This window comes from Pristiophorus japonicus, chromosome 10, assembly GCF_044704955.1.
Source record: "Pristiophorus japonicus isolate sPriJap1 chromosome 10, sPriJap1.hap1, whole genome shotgun sequence".
In the NCBI taxonomy this organism is placed as follows: domain Eukaryota; kingdom Metazoa; phylum Chordata; class Chondrichthyes; family Pristiophoridae; genus Pristiophorus; species Pristiophorus japonicus.
The window spans coordinates 165,301,889-165,325,975 of record NC_091986.1 but is presented as its reverse complement, the minus strand read 5'-3'; the positions used below and the strand labels follow the sequence as shown (position 1 = coordinate 165,325,975).

The 24,087-nt window shown below is 42.4% G+C and overlaps 1 protein-coding gene across 1 annotated transcript in view; it reads right to left on the bottom strand.

Annotated features, from left to right (window-relative positions):
• Positions 1–950: 950 nt before the first annotated feature.
• LOC139275179 (protein POLR1D) overlaps positions 951–24,087 on the bottom strand; it is a 41,568-nt gene continuing 18,431 nt past the window's right edge. Inside the window, exons 2-3 of the mRNA XM_070892290.1 lie at positions 6,229–6,303; positions 951–2,038 (exon numbers count right to left, since the gene is read on the bottom strand). Coding sequence (XP_070748391.1) covers positions 1,753–2,038; positions 6,229–6,303 — 361 coding nt within the window. The 3' untranslated portion in view covers positions 951–1,752. The remainder of the gene's footprint in view (positions 2,039–6,228; positions 6,304–24,087) is intronic.

The window sequence follows — 24,087 nt, the reverse complement described above, 5'->3', positions numbered from 1 at the left end:
TAAAAAGATGGACAGATGCTATGTGTGCTCATATCTTCAACAGCTCCAGATTTTCAACAACTCAAAGTGTCATGGATTGTTCCCTTAAATTGGAAAGGCGCTAACAAAACAACACAAGAAATGTTAAAAGATGTTTTGGTGCGATCAGGAACAGGATTGTCTCCTCATTGGCCCACAAAAAAGCTCTGGACTGCCGCCAGTGAGTCCAAGGCCCCGGCTCCAACTGTTCCCCGGCTTAGTGTGGGAGCCAGTCGATTTCCCATCCTCCCAGAACTAGCAGGGTTCCCACAGCAAGTAAATGAGGCCCAGGCTTCAAAATAGTTTGAGCCTCACGGCAGCAAGATCGGGTGGGCAGTCGCCAACTCCACCTATCTGTAGTTAAAATCAGTCCTACTGTATCTTCCGACTTAGTGTGCAATATATTAAAAGTCTTGCGTATAGCATGGATTTCCTGAGACACTTTAGTAATAACACCCTTATTGTTAGATAATAGCATATCCTTCAGCTCATCATCAGCATTGCCATGGGATATCTGCTAATATATTTTTAAAAATTATATCTAAGAAGCTGCGCGATTGACATTCAATAACATAAAAGTAGGTCTGTTCCATTGAATCTGCACATGTGGATCACAATATTAATCCTGGATAATACCAACGGGTCCCAAAGAAGTCCCAATGTGACAATTCATTAATGTTCTGATAAACATTATGCTAGTTAACTTTCCCATGACACAAATTCCTGATAGTTACATGGGCACAAAGGCATTTTTGCTACGTGCTGTACACTGTTATTGCTGATATTAATTGTTGTATATTTCTTCTCTTGATAAAGGTAATTTTATATTTTTTCAACTTCAGCAGCAAAATCTATATGGTCATTTGAGACAATGTGAAGACTCCACATCTTCGACTACAGATTTTGAGTGTGAAAAGATACATTACGCCACATGATGAAATTATGATTTATTGGTAAATGCTTAATGCAGTTTTAGTGTAATCAGGATCTACACACTGAACCTTGCCAGTCTGGCAAAAGTTATGTTCATACAGAGATTTGCAGCAAAGTATAACCCATAACCAATAATTGAAAACTAGTCAATGGCTAGGGTTTTTTACTTCTGCACTGATCAGCTCACAATTTTCCTGGCCATTAAAATGAGTAGGATGCAAATTGTGGACTGGTAATCATATACAGGTAATCACAAAACCCAGCCAAGGTGTGCACTAAAAAACGGTTTCTTCCATTTAAAGTCACTTAAAACAGCAAAATAAAGCCCAAACCATGTACACAAACTTCATAATATAACTATAAAAATAATTATCTGTATATTAAATAACCACTGCACCATTTTTGTAGAATGCTAACAATATTTTTTATATACAGAATACCTCTGCATTTTTTTTTGCATTTCTTGCTTCTATTTCCAACTATTGATAATGCAAGAGCAACTGAACACGTTGTTTTGTACTTGCCAAATACTGCAGTCATTCAACAGTTTAACAGTTCTTCGTGTGACACTGTTTACTACAGACACAATTATGTAGAACAAGTATAATGTTTGCATGAAATGTTATCTGAAATGTTACAGTCGCTGTGCTAGAAAGCTCCCCTTAAAGAAGATTTTTGTCAGTTGTTCCTGTTCTAGGTCAAAGTCTGAAATTCTTTAAAGCAAGAACTTATTTTCTGGTATAACTTGAGCTTTCTTTTATGGTCTAATCATCTTAGGTGCTCTGTTGATACACAAAATTATCAATAATCTTTTGTGCTCTTGTATCTTTTAGTATTTCTCTTTGAGTCATTTTTCCTTGGAGAAGGAGACCTGTTAGCTTTCATCCTAGTTTTTGATCCCTGTTTATAGGGTTGAAAGCTGTTTTTGTGAGGCTTTTCCTTTTTTCTTCGTTCCTTCTCGTTTAGATCTGAATCCTTATCCTCTTCCCTTTCTCTATGGTCATATGTTTGTCTTTGAGATGGTACGGTATTCTTAAGAGTATTGATGAGAAACCGCTTGTTGGCTCCTGGAAGAGGACATTTCATCCTGGTCAAAAAAAAATACAGAGAATGGCTAGATTTTACTATTCAGAAGAGAAGGAGAAATAAAAAAAATTGAATTAAGATTTAATTTGCCAACAGTTTAATTTAATAGTGACTGTTCCATTCTGGACCTTAAATTTCTGCTCAGGTCATGAAAGTGACATTTGAAATACATTCACAACTGGGTGGAGTGTATTTAGTTCTTTATAAATAATTAGCAGTGAAAACAAATCTTCTATAAGAGATTATGCTGATATAGCACATTTTAACAATGTGAAAACTTCTCAATTGCTTCATAAAAGGAGTAATAGGCAATGAGCAGGAAGTGGGAGAAATAGGTTAGGGGAGCTGACCAAAGCCAGGAGATGAAGATGTAGGTTTTGAGAAGATCTTTAAAAGTAGGAAAGATATGGAGGGCTTTAGAAATAATTTGACAGTGCAGGGCTGAAGGTTCTAAAACTAAGGTGGAATGGAGGCAGACACATACACGCAAGTGTCCAGAGGGTGTAAGTTAGGATACAGAACTGGAAGAAATTGAAGTAGGGTAGTGCATGGTGAAGGGATTTGTAAATGTGAATGAGAATTTTGAATTCAATGTTCAGTGGCTTGGAGAGCCAAGTGAAGATCAGAGAGGACTGGAGTGATGGCATGGCACTTTTTTATAGCTGAAATTGCATATACCAAGTACAAAGAACATGTAACCTTATTGTTTTTCTTAATTTAGGAATACTCCAGTTTAAGTCCTACAATGGTTTACCATATAATATTCAGAACGCTTCCCATATTTAAATTTAGAAATATTTGAAAGTTTAAAAAAAATGTAAGCTCACCACATGGTGGTTGGCCTTAGAACTGGCATTACCATCTTTGCAGCATTTGAGATTAGGCACTGAAATATAGCATTGTGTTGCATAGCCTTGTTCAGATAGTTCATTACTTTCAAAACATCACATTTTGTGTCGAGTTTAAAACCATTGATCGTAATCAAGCAAGCTATTACAAAATTAAAATTCAGGAATATAAAAAAAATTAGATTTGATGAGGGAAATTTTCTTCACAAATAATCATGGGTAACAATATAGGGTATAGGGTTAAGTAGGGTAACAACAACTTGTATTTATATATTTATATAGCACCTTTAACGTAGTGAAACGTCCCAAGGCGCTTCACAGGAGTATTATGAGATAAAAACAATGTGACACCGAGCCGCATAAGTAGAAATTAGCGCAGGCAATCAAAAGCTTGGTCAAAGAGGTAGGTTTTAAGGAGCGTCTTGAAAGAGGTAGAGAGACGGTGAGGTTTATGCAGGAAGTTCCAGAGCTTGGGGCCTAGTTAACAGCTTCACTAAGGAGGGGGATTTCATATGAAGGGAAATTTCTAAATCTAAAGAGCCATAGAGCAGTGAAGTGATTTGGGTAAAGATGCGTGTGACAGAAAGGGACAGAATGTTTAATGATAATAGTTCATCAACAAATAACATCAAATCAGGGAAAAAAGGTAAAAAAATTAAAATTAAATGTGCTTTAATGTTGACTTTGTGTGTCAGCTGTGGCTCGGTTGGTAGCATCCTTGCCTCTGAGTCAGAAGGTTGAGTGTTCAAGTACCACTCCAGGGGCTTGAGCACAAAAATCTAGGTCAACAGTCCAGTGCAGTACTGAGGGAGTACTGCACTGCCGGAGGTGCCGTCTTTCGGATGAGATGTTAAACCGAGGCCCCGTCTGCCCTCTTAGGTGGGCGTAAAAGATCCTCTGGCACTATTTCGAAGAAGAGCAGGGGAGCTATCCCGTGTCCTACCCAATATTTATCCCTTAATCAACATCAGTAAAATAGATTATGTGGTCATTATGACAATGTGATTTGTGGGATATCTATCTATCTACCTTTCTTTCTATCTTTCTTTGAATGCACAAAGCATTTGTAACAAGATTGAAGAATTAATGGTACAAATAGAGAAAAATGGTTTTGATCTAATAGCCATTACAGAGATGTGGTTGCATGACATTTCAAAATGAAAGACAAAATGGAAAAGCAGGGGGCGACTCTGATAATAAAGTTTGATATAAGGACAGTAATGAGGAAGGATCTTGGCTCGGAAGGGCAGTAAGTAGACTCAGTATGGGTGGAGTTATGAAATAACAAAGGGCAGAAAACAATGGTGGGAGTAGTTTATATGCCCCAACAGTTTGTCGTCCGCGGGGGCGCGAGACAGGGATTTTGAGAGGTTGGAGTAAAAACCCTCTTTGGTCTCATCTGTTGCATCAAGTGTTGGGGCGTACGCACTGATGATTGTGGCGCATTGATTCCGGGATAGGGTGAGTCGAAGAGTCATGAGGCGTTCGTTAACCCCACAGGGGGAGTCTTTGAGGCGGTCGACCAGCTCGTTTTTGATGGCGAAGCCGACTCCATGGAGGCGGCGTTCTTCCTCTGGTTTCCCTTTCCAGAAGGTGTAACTGCCACCATGTTCCTTGAGCTGGCATTCCCCCACCCGCCGGGTCTTGCTTAGGGAGGCGACGTCGATATCAAAGTGTCGAAGTTCCCGGGCAACTATGGTGGTGCGGCGTTTCGGCTGTCGCTGTTGGAGTTGTTCATGAGGGTCCTAACGTTCCAAGTCCCGAACTTCATGTTAGAGGAGTGGAAGATGTCGGTGCGCGAGTTCTTTTAATGTGGAGTGGCGGTTGCACACATTCTACCACACGGGCTTAGCTGAGTAAGGTCTTGATCCAGTGGCAAGGGGGTCCAAGACGACTGGAGAGCAGGCACTGCTGTATGGGCCTAGTTGCCTACGGCGAGATGTTGGCCGCAGGCTCGGCGCTGAGTGGCGCCCTTGATAGTAGGTGGTCCGAAGCTTGGTTGGGGGCAGGCATTGGGAGGGTCAGTGGGGTTCAGGGTGGGAGATCAGGGGGGTCACAGCCATGGTACTCACCACGTGCTGGAGGAGCAGAAGAGGCCAGGTCACCAGTGGGGAAAGAGAGCTACAGTTGTCGCTGAAGGAGGGGAGGCCAACTGCTGTTGTAGAAGAGGAGACCCGCAGCAGTGATGGCCGCCGGGGTGGTAGCTCCTAAGGGAGATCCCCTGCTGAACAACTCACATCTTCTACCATCCGGCAACTTTCCACCCTCAGCCTACCACCTCCCACCTCCCCCCGCCCCCCCCCCCCCACTGTCTAAACCTCCCCTTGCCCTAATAGGGGTCTTAAACACGTAAACCCTTACTCTAACCCAACCCTGCGAATTCCACGTTCGGGCCTACCTCAGGCTTCCCACCACACCACCCATTGGCCGGGCCTCCTGTGGCGGCGACCTGGACTATAAGGATCATAAAGCAGAGAGCGGAGGAACAGCGTGGACCTAATCAGGTGGACGAAGAATAAACACCTCTTCACCTCTCCAGCAACGGGCCTTTCACCCCCTCCAGCGATAATCGGAACACCTCCAACGGCAGTAGATGGGTGTCTGAGCCTCCTTGACTGCGGCTGGACCTCTCATTCCCCACAGGTGACCTCCTCCTCAATGGCCCCCCCAACAGCAGCTATACAGTTGGACAGAGTAGTAATCAAGAATTAAAAAGCGCTTGTACCAAAGGTTATGGAATAATCATGGGGGACTTTAATCTTAATAAAAGACTGGATAAATCGCATTGGCAAAAGTAGTTTGGAGGACGAGTTCATGGAATGCATTTGAGACAGTTTCCTAGAATAATAAGTCATGGAACCAACCAGGGAAGAGGCTATTTTAGATCTTGTCTTGTGCAATGAGACAGGGCTAATTATTAATCTCAGCATAAGGGATCCTCTGGAGAAGAATGATTATATGATAGAATTTCACATAGCGTTCAAGAGCCCGTACTTGAATACAAAATTAGAGTATTATCGGGTATGATGGGTGAGCTGGCTAAGGTAGACTGGAAAATTAGATTAAAAGATATGACGGTAGATAAGCAATGGTAAAAATTCAAAGAAATATTTCATAATTCTCAGCGAATATACATTCTATTGAGAAATAGAGGAAGAAAATAAAATGAGAGTAAACTAGCAAGAAATATAAAAATAGATTGTAAGAGATAAATTGATCCCAATGTCTCTACTCGTATGCATTTCAGTTGTATGTCATACAACACCCTTTTGTATTACACCCATCCTTTTATTTGAATTATTTTGCAATTTGTGAATTTCTTTTGTTTCAAATATATTCTTACCAGCCCATGGGTCCCATAGTTTCAGCCCTGGCTTTTCCACGTTTTGCCTCTGTAAGAAGTTCTTCCACAGCTTTTCTAGTTTAAAACAAAAATTGTTTTATTGAAATTAAAAGTTCGATACCATTTCCCTCCCAATTCCGACATGCTTGCTGCAGATTTTCTCACATTCTCCAGTACCAATGTTACTCTTTTTGATACAATATTGGGCTAGAAATTGCGGTTGAAGGCTTCCCGTGGGCGAATGCCTCTGAACCGCAAGTAAACACCACACCTAGCTGATGCTTCCTTATCTTTGAAGACTCGCACTCCTATGTAAAGGCCCACGCATCCCAGGGGTGCATACAGTTTGCGGGCGTCTCTGGGATCAAGTGTGCCAGCCCAACCAATCACAAAGGGAAATTTTCATTATGCTTATGGAGATTCCATTTACATACGGAATCCCCATAAGCATAATAGGAATCCCCTAACAAACACACCATCACAGCATTGAAATAAAAATAAATCACCACATGGTTAAAATTAATTAAAATACAATTTAAACAAAAATGTAACTTTTTGAAAAATAAACGTAACATTTCTCAAGGGGCCAAAAATAATTTAAAAGGTTTTTGCATGTTTAAATCATTAAAAATATATATTTTAATATTTATTTAAACCCTTATTCCAGTAAAATCTGGCCTTACGTCTGCTTTTACTAGGCGCAAGGGTTTCGTGGGCATTTACTGGGCAGTAGTTGGGCAAATAGCACTCTGCGCCAGTGAATGTCAATTTCCTACGGATTAGTACAATCTGTCAAGCTGAAACTTGACAGATCGCAAGTTCCGGGTTTTCACACATGCACATCGCAAGCGTCAAAACCTGGAATCTGAAAGGCACTAATGATCACGTACACACGTCCTAGAAAAACTGGGCCAATGTTATACTTTCCATCCAGGCAGGATGCCTTTGCTCATAGTCTGAAAACGAATAATCCCCATGCTTGGCAATACCATTCATGCTTATAAAGATATAGTATTTACCGTATCTGCGCTATTCCCATAAATTGCTTAAATATTATTTCAAGATTGTGTGCCTTGAGTCATTTTTGGGGGGGTGGTGGGGGGTTGGGCATTAATTTCACTGGATATCACACTCACATTTATACATTAAATTAAAAATCCTAAAAGGTGCAACATCAGGTGACATAATATTAGGTGTTATCCTATTGTTTGATAATTAGTCAAAAAATGTTATAGTCACAGTGCCACCTATAGGTGCAGTACCATTGGCATGACTTGGAGTTCAGCCTCTGAATGTGCGCAGATGCAAGCATCGTCCGCGTACTGTAGTTTGACGACAGAGGATGGGACGGTCTTGGATCTGGCCTGGTGACGACGGCGGTTGAACAGGTTCCCACTGGTTCTGTAGTTTAGTTCCACTCCAGCGGGGAGCTTGTTGAGTGCGAGATGGAGCATCTAAACATCCGTAAGACAAAGGTCCTCCACCCAACCTGACCCCACCACACAGCACTGCCCCCCAGTCATCAAGATCCATGGCGCGGCCCTGGACAACGTGGACCACTTTCCATACCTCGGGAGCCTATTATCAGCAAGGGCAGACATCGATGACGAGGTTCAACACCGCCAGTGCCCCAGCGCAGCCTTTGGCCGCCTGAGGAAGAGAGTGTTCGAAGATCAGGCCCTCAAATATGGCACCAAGCTTATGGTCTACAGGGCTGTAGTGATACCCGCCCTCCTGTATGGCTCAGAGACGTGGACCATATACAGTAGACACCTCAAATCGCTGGAGAAATACCATCAACGATGTCTTCGCAAGATCCTGCAAAGCCCCTGGGAGGACAGACGCACCAACGTTAGTGTCCTCGATCAGGCCAACATCCCCAGCATCGAAGCACTGACCACACTCGACCAGCTCCGTTGGGCGGGCCACATTATCCGCATGCCTGACACAAGACTCCCAAAGCAAGTGCTCTACTCGGAACTCCTGCATGGCAAGCGAGTCCCAGGTAGGCAGAGGAAACATTGCAAGAACACCCTCAAAGCCTCCTTGATAAAATGCAACATCCGCACCGACACCTTGGAGTCCCTGGCCAAAGACCGCACTAAGTGAAGGAAGAGCATCCGGGAGGGCGCTGAGCATCTCTAGTCTCGTTGCCGAGAGCATGCAGAAAGCAAGCGCAGGCAGCGGAAGGAGCGTGCGGCAAACCAGATTCCACATCCACTCTTTCCTTCAACAACTGTCTGTCCCACCTGTGGCAGAGACTAATTCACGTATTGGACTGTTCAGTCATCTTAGAACTCACTTTTAGAGTGGAAGCAAGTCTTCCTCAATTTTGAGGGACTGCCTATGGTGGGGGATGATCCAGAGAGCACTCAAACATTTTAAAAATATATATTTTCTCCTCTTTTTCATATTTTATTATTATGCTTCTACGCATCTTTCTCTAGTTTCGCTCTGATCTCCCATTTTGACCTCGCCATGCTCATCTTGTCCATGAGACCCACTTGACCCTATTCCCATTAAACTGCTGACCATCCAACTTCCTTTTCTGGCTCCCATGTTAGCTGACATTGTTAACGGTTCTCTCTCCTCAGGTACTGTCCCCTCTTCTTTAAATCTGCCGTCATACCCTCTCCTAAAAAAAAACCTTTGACCCCACAGTGCTTGCTAGCTACCACCCCTTTTCTCTCCAAAGTCCTTGAATGTGTTGTCACCTCCCAAATCCATGCCCATCTTTCCCAGAACTCCATCTTTGAATCCCTTCGATCTGGTTTCTGCCCCTGCCATAGTACCAAAACAGCTCTCATCAAAGTCACAAATGACAACCTTTGTGACTGTGACAAAGGTAAACTATCCCACCTTGTCCTCCTGGACCTATCTGCAGTTTTTGACACAGTTGACCACTCCATCCTCCTCCAACACCTCTCCACCATGGTCCAGCTAGGTGGGACTGTACATGCCTGGTTCCATTCTTATCTATCTAATCATAGCCAGAAAATCTCCTGTAATGGCTTCTCTTCCCACTCCTGCATCGTTACCTCTGGTGTCCCCCAAGGATCCTTGGCCCCCTCCTATTTCTCATCTACATGCTGCCCCTTGACGATATAATCCGAAAACATGGAGTCAGTTTCCACATGTACGCTGACGACACCCAGCTCTACCTCTCCACCATTTCTCTCGACCCTTCCCATGGTCGCTAAATTGTCAGATTGCTTGTTCGACATCCAGTACTGGATGAACAGAAATTTTCTCCAATTAAGTATTGAAAAGACCGAACCCATTGCCTTTAGACCCTGACACAAACTGCGTTCCCTAGCCTCTGACTTCATACCTCTCCCTAGCATCTATATGAGGCTAAACCAGACTGTTTGGAACCCAAGCATCATATTTGACCCTGAAATGTTCTTCCGGCCACATATCCAAGTCATAATTAAAACTGCCTATTTCTAGCTCCGTCACATTGCCCGCCTCCACCCCTGCCTCAGCTCATCTGCTGCTGAAACCCTCATCCATGCCTTTGTTACCTCTAGACTTCACTACTCCAACGCAAGCACTCCGAGCTGGCCTCCCACATTCTACCCTACGTAAACTGAGGTCATCAAAAACTTGGCCGCCCGTCTCCTAACTCGGACCAAGTCCCGATCACCCAATACCTCTACATTGGCTCCCGGTTAAGCAACGCCTTGATTTCAAAGCTCTCATCCTTGCTTACAAATCCCTCCATGGCCTCACAACCCCATGAGATGTCCGCACTCCTCAAATTCTGCCCTCGAGCATCCCTGATTATAACTGCTAAGCTCTGGACCTCCCTCCCTAACCTCTCCGCCTCTCTATCCTTTAAGATGCTCCTTAAAACTTACCTCTTTTGGTCATCTGCTATAATTCCTTCTTACGTGGCTTGGTGTCACATTTTTCTGCTTTGTCTTATAACACTGCTGTGAAGTGCCTTGGGACATTTTACTACGTTAAAGACACTATATAAATAAAAAGTGTTATTGTTGGAGTGTTTTATTTGGGAATTTGGAAAGATTGGGAATTTCTGTTCAGTATTGGGTAAGTAGCTGTAAAAAGTGAAATTTAGTTTAGCATTTTGATTTAAACCTGGAACTTTAAAAACTGTAGTTAACAGAAGCTGCCTGCCAGTGGCAATTAACTGTCAGTCAGCTGTAAGTATTTGTCTTGAATAGGTGTTAATCACAGGGGAAAGGGGAGCCGAGTCAACACTTCTAAATTGGGTGAAGCTCTTAAGAATATAAAAGTAAACAGTTTTGCAGAGCACAGAGCAGACTTAAATGGAATGTTTTATTTGGGAATTTGGAAAGAGTGGAAATTCGGGGAAGGAGTTGCTGCGTTTTGCCTACACTACTTGTAGTGCTTTGTATTTCAGGTAGATAACTTAATCTATATCAATTAAGTAGTCAAGGAACTAAACTGTAAACTATATTACTTAAATACAAATATTACATTTAATTAAATAGAACAAGGTTATATTAGGGATGGCAGTGCAGGTGGTGTGCCCCAATTACAGCATGTGGGAGCTTGTGGAGAGCATTGTGATCCTGAACAACCAAAGTTGTTGAGCTGTAGTCTGAGCTGCAGACATTGGAGGGCATTAGGGAGGGGGAGAATTACCTGGACACTTTGATCCAGGAGGCAGTCACACGCCTTGGGTTAGGTAGTGGTACAGGTCTGGTTAGTGGTCAGGGACAGGAGGGTGCGACTGCAACTGAGGCAGGTAAGGGAACCCCAGGGGCAATTCTGGAGGAGCCTCAGCCTTTGCCCTTATCAAACAGGTATGAGATTTTTGCTTCCTGTGTGGTTGAGGGAAAAGCCTGCAGGATGGATGAGCAGCCTGATCATGGCACCATGGTGCAAGACGCCATTCAAATGGGGGAATAAAAGGGAATGTAGTTGTGGTAGGGGACAGTATAGTCAGGGGGATAGATACTGTTCTTTGCAGCTGCGACCGGGAGTTCCAAAGATTGTGTTGACTGCCTGGTGCCAGGGTTAAAGACATCTCCTCAGGGCTGGAGAACAACTTGGAGTGGGAAGGGGAGGATTCAGATGTTGTGGTCCATGTTGGAACCAATGACCTAGGTAGAACTAGGAATAAGGTTCTGCTAAGAGAGTTTGAGGAGTTCGGGTCCAAATTAAAAAGCAGAACCTTAAAAGTAATAATCTCTGGATTGTTACCGGAGCCAAGTGGCAATTGGCATGGGGGTAAGCAGATTAGAAGGTTAAATGCATAGGTCCGAGTGGTGTGGGAGGCAGGGGATTTGCTTCGTGGGGCACTGGCACCAATACTGGCGAAAGAGGGAACTGTTCTGTTGGGATGGGCTCCACTTGAACTAAGCTGGAACCAGTGTTATGGCAAATCGAATAACTAGGGTTGTAGACACGGCTTTAAATTAATGAAGGGGGTGGATGGGAGGATTTGGGACAGAGTAAATTTTAAAAGCAAGAGAAATGTCATGGTTCTACAGCAGAGCAGAGTTTTGGGTAAAAATAAGCAGAGTGGGTCAGGAAGGGACAAAGAGAGTAACAAAGGTAATAAGGCATCAGTGATTAAGGTGACATCAGGGAAGAATAGAAAGTAAGTCTAAAAGTCAAAGCTAAAGGCACTATGTCTGAATGTGCGAAGCCTTCGCAACAAAATAGATGAATTAATAGCAGAGATAGAAATTAATAGGTTTGATCTAATAGTCATTATGGAGATGTGGTTGCAAAGTGACCAAGGTTGGGAACTAAATATTCCAAGATACTTAATTTTTAGAAGAGATAGGTAAAATGGAAAAGGAGAAAGGGTAGCCCTAATAAAAAAGGATGGGATAAAGACAGTAGAGAGAAAAGATCTTCGGTTGGAAAATCAAGAAGTTGAATCAGTTTGGGTGGAGCCAAGAAACAGCAAGGACAGAAAACATTGGTGGGAGTTGTTTATAGGCCCTCAAACAGTAGTGGTAATGTAGGACGCAGTATAAATCAGGAAATTAGAGGTGCCTGTACAAGGGTAATACAGTAATCATGGGGGACTTTAATCTACATATACACTGGGAAAACCAAATTTGCAGTAATAGTGTAGAGGACAAATTGATGGAATGTATACAAGATGGTTTTCCAGATCAGTATGCTGAGGAACCAACTCGGGAACTATCTTAGATTTAGTCTTGTGAAATGAGAGAGGGTTAATTAACTAAAGGAGCCTTTGAGGAAGAGTAACCATAATGATATAATTTTATTTTAAGTTTGAAAGTGATTTAGTTCAATCCGAAACTAGGGTCTTAAAATCTAAACAAAGCAAACTACGTAGGTATCAGGGGCAAGTTGGCTAAGGTAGATAGGGGAAACTACATTAAAAAGGTATAATGGTAGACAAGCAATGGCTAGCACTTAAATAACGAATACATAATTTACAACAAACCCACAGGAAAAGTGATCCAACTGTGGTTAACAAGAGAAGTTAAAGATAAGATTAGATCAAAGGAAAAGGCTTATAATGTTGCCAAAAAGAGCGGTAAGCCTGAGGATTGGGATGATTTTAGAATTCAGCAAAGGAGGACTAAGAAATTGACAAAGGTAAAACAGAATAAGAGTAAACTAGCAAGAGATATAAAAACAGACTGTAAAAGCTTCTATAGGTATGTAAAAAGGAAAAGATTAGCAAAAGTAAATCTTACAGGTTGAGACAGGAGAAATTATAATGGGGAACAAGGAAATGGCAGAGAAATTAAACAAATACTTTGTGTCTGTCTTCACGGAGCAGACGCATAAAACCTCCCGAAAATAGTGGAGAACCAAGGGTCCAGTGAGAATGAGGAACTGCAAGAAAATAGTATTGGTAAAAAAAATAGTACTGGAGAAATTAACGGGACTGAAAGCCAATAAATCCCCTGGACCTGATGGCCTACATTCCAGGGTTTTGGAAAGAGGTGGCTATAGAAATAGTGGATGCATTGGTTGTGATCTTCCAAAATTTCATAGATTCTAGAACAGTTCTCACAGATTTGGGAGCAAATGTAACCTCGCTTTTTAAGAAAGGAGGGAGCGAAGATGGGAATTACAGACCAGTTAGCCTGATATCAGTAGTAGAGAAAATGCTAGAATCTATTATTATAGATGTGGTAACATGGCTTAGAAAAGAATAACAGGATTGGGCAGAGTCAACACGGATTTATGAAAGGGAAATCATGTTTGACAAATCGGTTGTAACTAGCAGAATAGATAAGGGGAAATCAATGGATGTGGTGTATTTGGATTTTCAGAAGGCATTCCATAAGGTGCCACGCAAGAGGTTATTAAACAAAATTAGGGCTCATGGGATTAGGGGTAAATACTAGCATGGATTGAGGATTGCTTAACGGCAGAAAAGAGAGTAGGAATAAACTGGTATTTTTCGGGTTGGCAGGTTGTAACTAGTGGGGTACTGCAAGGATCTGTGCTTGGGCCCCAGCTATTCACAATCTAGATCAATGATTTGGATGAGGGGACCAAATGTAATATACCCAAGTTTGCTGATGATACAAAGCTAGGTGGGAATGTAAGTTGTGAAGAGAATGCAAAGAGGTTTCAAGGAGATATAGACAGGCTAAGGGAGTCGGCAAGAATAAGGCAAATGGAATATAATGTAGAGAAATGTGGAGTTATCCACTTTGGTAGGAAAAATAGAAAAGCTGAGTTTTTTTTTAAATCGTGAGATTGAGAAATGTTGGTGTTTAGAGAGACCTGGGTGTCCTTATCCAAGAATCACTAACAGTTAACATGCAGGTACAGCAAGCAATTAAGAAAGCAAAATGGTATGTTGGCCTTTATTACAAGATGATTTGAGTATCAGAGTAAAGACATCTTACTGCAATTATATAGGGCTCTAGTGAGACTGCATCTGGAATAGTGTGTACCATTTGGTCTCCTTACCTAAAGAAGGATATACTTGCCATAAGAGGGAGTGCAATGAAGGTTCACCAGACCGATTCCTGGGATGGGGGGGTTGTCCTATGAGGAGAGATTGAGTAGAGTAGGCCTATATTCTCTTGAGTTTAGAAGAATGAGAGGTGATCTCATTGAAACATACAAAATTTTTATAGGGCTTGACAGGCTCAATGCAGGGAGGCTGTTTCCCCTGTCTGGGGAGCCTATAACCATCAATCAGTCTCAGAATAAGGGGTGGGCCATTTAGGATTGAGATGAGGAGAAATTTCTTCACTCGGTGGTGAATCTTTGGAATTCTTTATCCTAGAGAGCTGTGGAGGCTCAGTCGTTGAGTATATTCAAGACAGAGATTAATAGATTTTGGATATTAAGGGAATCAAGGGATATGGGGATAGTGCAAGAAAGTGGAGTTGAACGTAGAAGATCAGCAATGATCTTATTGAATGGCGGAGCAGGCTCGAGGGGCCGAATGGCCTACTCCTGCTCCTATTTATGTTCTTACAATTTTAGTTTTGAAGAAGGATCCCCGCTGAAATATTAACTTCTTTGTTCCCGCCAGAGATACTGACTGACTTGCTGCAGATTTCCAACATTTTCTGTTTGTGTTGCACAAGTGTGATTTTTCCCATAGCACATTGGGACCATGCATCTTGATTTCATCAATCCGTATACGCAACAACTACTGCATTATCTTCATCAATACACTCCATTATTTCCTTAAAGAACTCTATTAATCTTTTCTGGCTGTCCTTAATTAACCAATGTCTTTCTAACGAGCATTAATTTTATCCTGTATTATTACAACTTTTAGAAGCTTATTAACTGGCAAGATTAGGCAAACTAGTCTATTTAACAAAAGCCAGATGACATTTCAGCTTAATGAAAACTTCTACCTCTAATGAGAAAGGATATTGCTCTGCTACAGCAGATTCTTGAGAACCCACTGCGCTTGCTTGTCAGAATTCATCACAAACCACCAGCTTGCATGCATTTTCTTCATAAGCACTGGAGTCATGTGAGGCTGCAGTGCTTGTGCAGAAGAACTGACTCATTGGGCCCAAGTTTGCCCTCTCCCTCCATGAGGTGCGCCGACTTTATAGAAGAAAAACCGCGCCTAAAACTTACTTCGGTAATCTCCCTGCTGCTGGAATGTTGCAGGCCCTTGGCATAATGCAGCAGAAGCAGTGGGAGGCGGAGCTAGGGCCGTGCTGGATCAACACAGCTGGCAGGGGGACGGGGCTAGGGCCCAGCGTGTTTGAGAGTGCCGGCAGTGTTGCGCATGCGCGTTGGAGCATGCACGTTTGCGCAATGGGTCAAACACCAGCCTGCTGCTTCTTGCGTAACTCCCAGCTGAAGGGCTCTCCTCCTGATGTTTGCCTGCCTCCCGTCCGCCCCTAGCCCTGGCCGAAGGGCATGCCTGCCGGTGCGGCGTGTCGTCCCCGAAGGGCTCCCCTGCTGCTTCTTTTGCGTGCTGCAGTCGGCGAGGTAGGACTTTTTATTTTTTAGTAATTTATTTATTTTTCATTTATTATTGATAGTGGTTTTTATGCTTCTTTAATGTTGTCGTGAAGGTGTTTAGTGCTTTGCAAGGTCCTCTCTCTTCCCTCTACCCACCCCCACCCAATCTCTGGCTACCTGCGCTGATTTCTTAGCTCCGCAAGCTCTGCCCAGGCAAAACATGAATGAATGGCATGCATGCAGACTAAATCAGCAACCATCAAAAATTAAAGGTTAAGTGTAAATTAACTTTCAAAGTTTCCATTCCCACTGCTACCAAAGTTAGGCTCTATTGGCTGTTAGTCACAGCACGTGCTATATGGATTGTGGGTTTAGCAATCCTTCAGCACAAAAAATTTGAAGAGCTAACTGACCGCTTCCTGAATTTTACTTTGAGCATGGCTTTAAAAAAATGTGGCACAGGTTAGTTAAAAAGTCAGTATGAAAATGTAGTTTCAGACTATGATCATTGTACATTGTGTAATTTCCTTGAAGACCGGAACAGGAAATAAGCATAAAGCATTCAAAGGGATGTTAATTAAGAAGCAAATTCAATTATCTTCCTTCCTTCCTTCCTTCACTGGAAACATAAACAAAACAGACAAATAAGTGGCTTCTGGCTTTGCATTTATATAGCATCTATCAAATTCTCGGGACGCTGTGAAGTGCTTCATAACTAAAGAATTACTTTTGAAGTGTAATCAGCTAGCTCAAAACTGTTCTTGCTGGTTTCTGTTCAGTTCTGGATACTGCTAGAATCCCTGCTTTGCTGCTATTGACTTACTTCCTGTGGCTGCTGAATCTGCTTTACCCACTCATCCTTCAGAACTCCTTCAACCCCCCCCATTCTCTGGATTGGTTGGGATTGGTGGCTCCCAATCTTGGGTGCTTCTCACTGCCTTTGTACCAGGTCACTAATATGCACTAATCCCATGGGTTTACTCTTCACTCCTCTTTGGCTCCCTGGTCTTTATTAATTTGCACACATAGCTCCTCACTCCTCTGCTGGATCCGTTGGTGTAAATGGAGGCCAAGACTTCTATGCACTGGACCCAACTCTGTTGATTTAAGGTCAACGCTCTGCTTCTTTTTGGTCCCGATTCCATTGGACAACCTCCACTACTGCCTTAGCCAATACTCCGCGTCTTGAATGGCTTCTGGATCCACTTCCTCTTCACATTGGTTCCTGTTACTCAGCTGCGCCACCTTTCATTTCTCCCCTCTCAGGTACTTTGGTCCAACCCCAACTTATTAGTCCTCCGCCTTCCTACTCACCTGTCACCATCCCAAGCTTGAATCTTCCTACATTACAACAGTGCCTACACTCCAAAAAAAACTTAATTGGCTATAAAGTACTTTGAGATGCCCGGTGGTCATGAAAAATGCTATATAAATGCAAGTCTGTCTTTCTTTTTTGAATAAGCCCACAGCCACCCTTTGCCTCTTTCACCATTCTCCAAAATCATCGTTGCATCAGTCGCTGCCTCTACAACTCCTAGTTATTCACCATTAATAAAATATTCTGATTTGTCCTTCTTGGATCAAAACTGGATGATGTCTCATTGCCCCACATTGAATTCGATCTGCCATAGCTTTGCCCACTCACTTAGTCTGTCGCTAGCCCTTTGTAACTTGCTGCTCTCAGCCACACAATTTACTATGCCTCCTAACTTAGTGTGATCTACGAACATGGATATACAATTCTCTATTCCTTTAGCCAAATCATTAATATACATGATGAAAAGCTGAGGTCCCACTGCAGATCCCTAGGGAACAATCTAGAAATATTTTGTAATTTAAAACAGGAAGGAATTCTGTTTTCATCACAGGCTGTAAGAATTTCTACCAAGTGCCATTTAACTTTACCAACACTCCTGAAATGTTTACAGTTTCAAAGCATTTTCAAGCTTGTTGGATTTGCACATGAAGGGTGCATTTACACTGCAAGTGCAGTCTGAGTATAAAGCAGTTTTGCTTTGCTTCACATCAATCCTGCAGCTATAATGTAAATGTAGCCTGCATCTGGAATCAGAGCTCAACCTGGAGCAAGGCTTACTCCATTTCACTTTAGTGTCACTTCAGGCCTTAACACTCAATTTATGCCACACAAGTTTAGCGTTGGTACAAAGCCAAAAGTGTTTTACACCAACATGAAACTTGTACAAATATACCCTGAGTAAACTCATGGCGTACATTTGTATGGAATAATCACAAGCAGCACATTTCCAAATGGCTGAAAAGTTAAACATATCATGCATGTGACAAGAGTGCCATGTTAACTAAAGCAAAGAAAAACTGAACACTCTGTCACCTACATGTCTAGAAAGCTATTAGCAGAAGGAAACAAGTACTACATGCATGGAAAGGAACTAGGAATCCTTCACTTTTATGTGCATTACTTTCAAATGCAGTGGCGTCTGTCAGAAACGTTAGGTGTATGGAAGTTCTCCAATGTTATGGTTTCAAAATTAACTACTATTCTGATGGATGCTTTTGTAAGATTACCAGGAAAGAATTCTAGCAACTTGATATGAGGCAGCAGAATAGACACGAATAGTAGCACATTACCCACGTCAATGCAATTTTGGTCAAGCTGATAATCACAACAGAACGCCTCAGAGTTTATAATAATATGTTGCGATGTTACATTCGACAGCTGCAGGATTAGTGTGTGAAGCCAACATCTCAGCTGTTTGATTACTACAGTATAATATAGAATGAAATAACCAAGCACTTGAAGAAACAAAAGCTAAGCAGGATCAGTCATCATAGATTTCTAAAAGGCAGCTCGTGCTTTACCAACATTATTCCATTTTTTGAAGCAATAATAATGATGATAAATGAAATAGTGGTTGTATATGGATACGGTTTCACACAACAGACTTGTGGCAAAGATAATGGAATTAGGTGGAATGTGGGTGTTTGGATACAGAAATTGTTGGAAGGTTGAATGCAAAGGACAAGCAAGACTAAAAGGAAGTGTTTTGGAATGGAAAGATGTGGTCCATGGTGTTGCCTGTGCTAGGTTCACTCTTATTCGTGATATACATAACTTTATGGACACCATCTTAAGAATTGAGGGAACAATGTCATAATTTGCTGATGAAACTAAATTTGAGGGCATGGCAAATTATGAAAGAGTGCAGAAAGACATAGATAGGCTAGCTGGATGGGTTGATAGATGCCAAATAGAGTCTAATGCACATTTTTAAAGTTCAAATAAGGAAAGAAAATGCAGTCTACTCCTAACTCAACTCAAAGTTGCTTAATTCAGACTGAAACCAGGTAAAAATGGCTTCTCTGCTGCCTTATTTAAATTGCTCAATTCGAATTACTGAATAATTTTTTGCCAAACAAAAAACAACTTTGAATTAACAGAAACAAGTCCTTAAATCGTAAGATTTTAAATAGACTGAAAGAGCAGAAGGACCCTGGTGTGCAGATACACAGTTCGGAGTGAAGGACGGGTAAGGCCATAAATATGCAAACTGAATCCTTGGTTTTTTACCTAGAATCACAGAATACAAAGCAAGGAACTAATGTTGAACTTGTACAAGTTCTTAGTTAGGCTGCAGCTGGAGTATTGTGTACAGTTTTGGGCACTCATTATAGGAAGGATATAGAAGGAATGGAGAGATGCAGCTGGGTGATGAGAGATTAAAATATGAAGAGTGACTTTCGAAGTTAGAAGTTTTTAAGTCACTGTACCTGGGAAAGTTACGGGGTGATCGGAATGAAGTCTTCCAAGATTAGGGATTAAGATAAAAGTAAATTGAGGTAGCTTGTTTCCACTGATTGGATCGAATTAAAGGGGATATTATAGAAATATCTTTACATATAGGGTCATTAGAATTTTGAATTCTCTACCACAAACAATAGTTGAAGCACAGTCCATAACTTCTTTTAACAGGGAAGTACATACTTGCTTGAAAAAGATTACAGAATTTTGGAGCGAGCAAGGTGTGATTAGACTAGGTAAGCTTATGTGGAGCAAAACACAATTGACTGAATATTGCTGTGCTGTTATATTCTGATTCTGTGATGTGTATATCTGAAGAACAATGGATGCAGGTCACAAAGGATTTCAATAATGAGCTACCTAATTTCAAAAAGGAGCTTGATGAAATTAGTGTAATACAGGTGCAACATCCCGAATCCGGAATTCCGAAAACTGGAATTAACTGAAAAACTATCATTTTGCGCATCGCAAATGGAGTCGTCCAGAATTATTGTCCGAAAACAAGATATTTTTGAGGCGGCCAAGATGGTGACACTGGGCAGCGAGGGACGAGGAAACTGGTAAAAAGCGTAGCGCGCGGGGTGTCAAGGAGCAGAGGGAATCGGCGAGCGGGGAGGAGCGGCAACGTGAATCGGCGAGGTCCGAAATACGGCAAAACCTGAAATCTGGCCCCGAGGATTCCGGATTTCAGATGATTGATTTTCTGGTCTGAAATCCGGCAAAACCCAAAAAACGGCACAGACTCCGTTCTGAGGATTCCGAATTTCAGATGTTGTACCTGTAGTGGATATCCTTAATCAAAATACCCACTTTGACAGTTTTTGGGATTATCGGAACATTCAGCTCCTTAAGCCTATTCCACCATTTTCTTAGATCATGAACAATCTGCGCTTCAACTCCATTTACCTGCTGTTGCTCCATATCCCTCCATACCCTTAACCTAACAAAATTCTATTGATCTGTCTTAAAAATTTCTATTGACCCAGCATCCACACAAAGGGAGTTCCAGATTTCCACTACCCTGTGGGTGAAAACCAGTTTGCTTATTTCACTCCTAAATAGCCTAGCTCTAATTTTATTATGCCCCTTGTTCTGGTATTTCCCGATCAGAGGAATACATAAATAAATAAATATTTCTTTATATCTACCCTATTGAAGAGATTCTTCATTATCTCTATTATTTTAAATACCTCAATAAATCATCCCTTAACCTTCTGAACTTCACAGAGTACAAGTCAGTTTATGCAACCTGTGAAAAGTTTAGGCCCCACTTATGTCCCATTAGTAAGATACATCATGGCTACCTCATCATTATTTCAGAAAGAGACCCCAAGTTCACTGACTACTGGAGGGTACTGCATGCATGACTGTACATCAAAAACAAGCTACACACCTCAGATTAGAATACTAAGTGAACTGCACCTTCATCATAGCAGTCGAGACTTCTGACAATCAACAAACAGAATAAGCATCCATGAACAAATGTACATATAATAATTCCATACAATTTCTGACTGGCTAAACAGAATTCTGTCTTAGTATTTAATACACTGAAATCACATCCTGTGGTAGCAACTACCAACTTCCTTGAGCATAGAAACATAGAAAATAGGTGCAGGAGCAGGCCATTCGGCCCTTCGAGCCTGCACCACCATTCAATATGATCATGGCTGATCATGCAACTTCAGTACCTCATTCCTGCTTTCTCTCCAGACCCCTTGATCCCTTTAGCTGTAAGGGCCACATCTAACTCCCTTTTGAATATATCTAACGAACTGGCCTCAACAACTTTCTGTGGTAAAGAATTCCACAGGTTCACAACTCTGAGTGAAGAAGTTTCTCTTCATCTCAGGCCTAAATGGCTTACCTCTTATCCTTAGACTGTGACCTCTGGTTCTGGACTTCCCCAACATCGGGAACATTCTTCCTGCATCTAACCTGTCCAATCCCGTCAGAATTTTATGTTTCTATGAGATCATCTCATTCTTCTAAATTCCAGTAAATACAAGTCTAGTCGATCCAGTCTTTCTTCATATGTCAGTCCTGCCATCCCTGGAATCAGTCTGGTGAACCTTCGCTGCACTCCCTCAATAGCAAGAATGTCCTTCCTCAGATTAGGAGACCAAAATTGTACACAATATTCAAAGTGTGGCCTCACCAAGGCCCTGTACAACTGCAGTAAGATCTCCCTGCTCCTATACTCAAATCCTCTCGCTATGAAGACCAACATGCCATTTTCCGCCTTCACAAATGTCCGTAGGAAGTGGGTGCGCTCTATCGAGAGAGCATTCCTTCTTTCTGATAAGTCCCGGCCGGTGAAACAAAAGAATAAAGTCTGCTTTGTTATAAGTGGCAACGGTGTTCGACTCAGTGAATTCGCTGAACCAGATTGAGGGAAAAGAATCCACATTTACATTTTCCTTTCAATCTGTTTCAGCGAATACACTGAGGCGAACACCAAAGAAGCTTATAACAAAGCAGTCTTTATTCTTTTTGTACCGGCCGGGACTTATCAGACAGAAGGAATGCTCTCTCGATAGAGCGCACCTACTTCCTACGGACAAGTGCCGTTACATTGTGAAGGCGCAACGGTTATACATTTTCAGTACAAGATACAATTAGTGTGACATTCAGTTCAGCCTATCCCCTTTGATCCCTCCTTCCCTTTGTCCACTCATTAGCCGATACCTGGCCTTCCTTGCCCAATTAAACACAAGCAAGCGGTTACAGCAACTGTTTTTCACAAAGAACTTTCTCACACATTGCTTCTAAATGTTACTAGTCACGCCAGTAAAATTGTAACTAAGACCGTGAGAAAGTCTGTTAATGGTGCTGATGTTGTAATATTTGCAGTCTGACATTCTTTTAGTTATTTTCCATTATTTCTTTGTTCAATTTCACTTTCTCTATACATTTTCCCACAATTCTCAACTTCAATGTCTCTATACATTTTCAAACATTCACATTCCCCCCTTTTATCATTGGTGACTATTCCAGGAGTATCGCATTCAGCCGTTCGCACTCTTTTTCCTGATCCTCTTTGTTGAGTAGGTCTTTAGTTTGCTGGATCATAACCCGGGAGCCCCTGGCCATAAGTGGGTTTGCTAACCTTGCCATCATGACTTTACAACAAAGGTTCAAGCAACAGGTAATTATTACTACGATGAGAATAATTGCTCCATGCATTAGATACGATCCCCAAGATCCACCTAACAGCCAATCAAACCAGCCTACTCCTCCTGCAGGGGTGGATAACTTCTTTACCTCCCTTATGTGATCAGCGAGATTGGTTATGTTTTCTGAACTATCGGGAATGTAAGTGCAACATTCAGATCCTATCAGGGCACACGTTCCCCCTTTCTCAGCTAACAGATAATCGAGGGCCATTCGGTTTTGTAATGCTACGGTCCGCATTGCTACCATTTCGGCCGTGATGTCCTCCAGAGCTTCAGCAGTATAGTTAGATATCTGTTCCAATACCCTCTTTAGGTTCTGTACTTCATCCATGATGCGTGCTATCCTGAATGGTAACGTCATGACCCCAAAGAACCTTTCGGCAGGGGTGAGGGCTCGCCTGTGTCGGCTGGAGGCATGTACTTCCGCCAGGGTATTTGTTTGCCGCACAAATGGCACCACATATCCCAAATAGCAGGACCCTGTCCATCGCCTAGGTAACCAGGGGTATGCCCTATGCCCGCACATAAAATACGTGCCGTTATACGTTGCCTCTATGTATATTGTGTTGGGGTCCCAAGTCTGTGCCCACAGACCTCCACCTGTGTTATTCGGAAGGTGAGAGAAGATAGTGACTCGTGCACCTGTTGTGATGTTGAGGTTGTATGGGCAATCGCTGTACCCCATGATATGTCCCTGTCTGCTGGTGTCATTTCGGGTTAAACATATGGCCCCGGTTGGCCTCCCGATCCCCGAGGTATTGGTCAGGACTAAGAATGGGGGTTCCTTTTCATGGTCATAGGATGGTTGGTACCATCCCTGGAACGTTTGACTAATGGGGTACCCAGCACTCTCCCACTTGGTGACGTCCCCGTGGTTGTCCATGCTGTAACGGTATGATGATCCTCCTGGTCTCCGTGATCCCTCTCTTGACCCGTCTTTCATCTTTCGTATTTGCATTGGCCCCCTTCCTCTCATGCTAGTCTGGCTCAGAAGCCACTTGATAGTTTCAGTTAGGGTCAGTGGAATGGGGCACAAAGGAATTCCCCCTTTGGAATGTATAGGGATATGTGAGCACACCCAGCAACTAGAAAAGTTCCCGTTTTGCGCATAAATATAAGACCTATATAGGAACGTATTTACACGGAGTTCCCTTCGTTATCTTGCCCTCTGTATGTTATAAGCCGCCAACGCCATTATACTAAAAAGAATCCACCACCCCATAGCTATGAGTTAAGTGGGTATCATCCAACATCCTCTGGGCCCGTCAGGTTCCAAGAGTCCCAAGGACCTGGTTTGTCCAATGGGGAATTAGAGGTACACAACCTTCAGCAGCTCGTCTTTGCTCGCCCGAATGTTCCACTTATTCAGCTATGGGATAGAGGAAGTCTGTAATATAAATATAAAGGATAGTTAAGGAGTGATAAGCTTGCAATGATGCAGGTGAACCCAGGCACTTCTCCCTTCAACCTTAGCTGCAGTGGGGGTGGTGAGTAACACCTGAAAAGGCCCCTCCCATCGTGGCT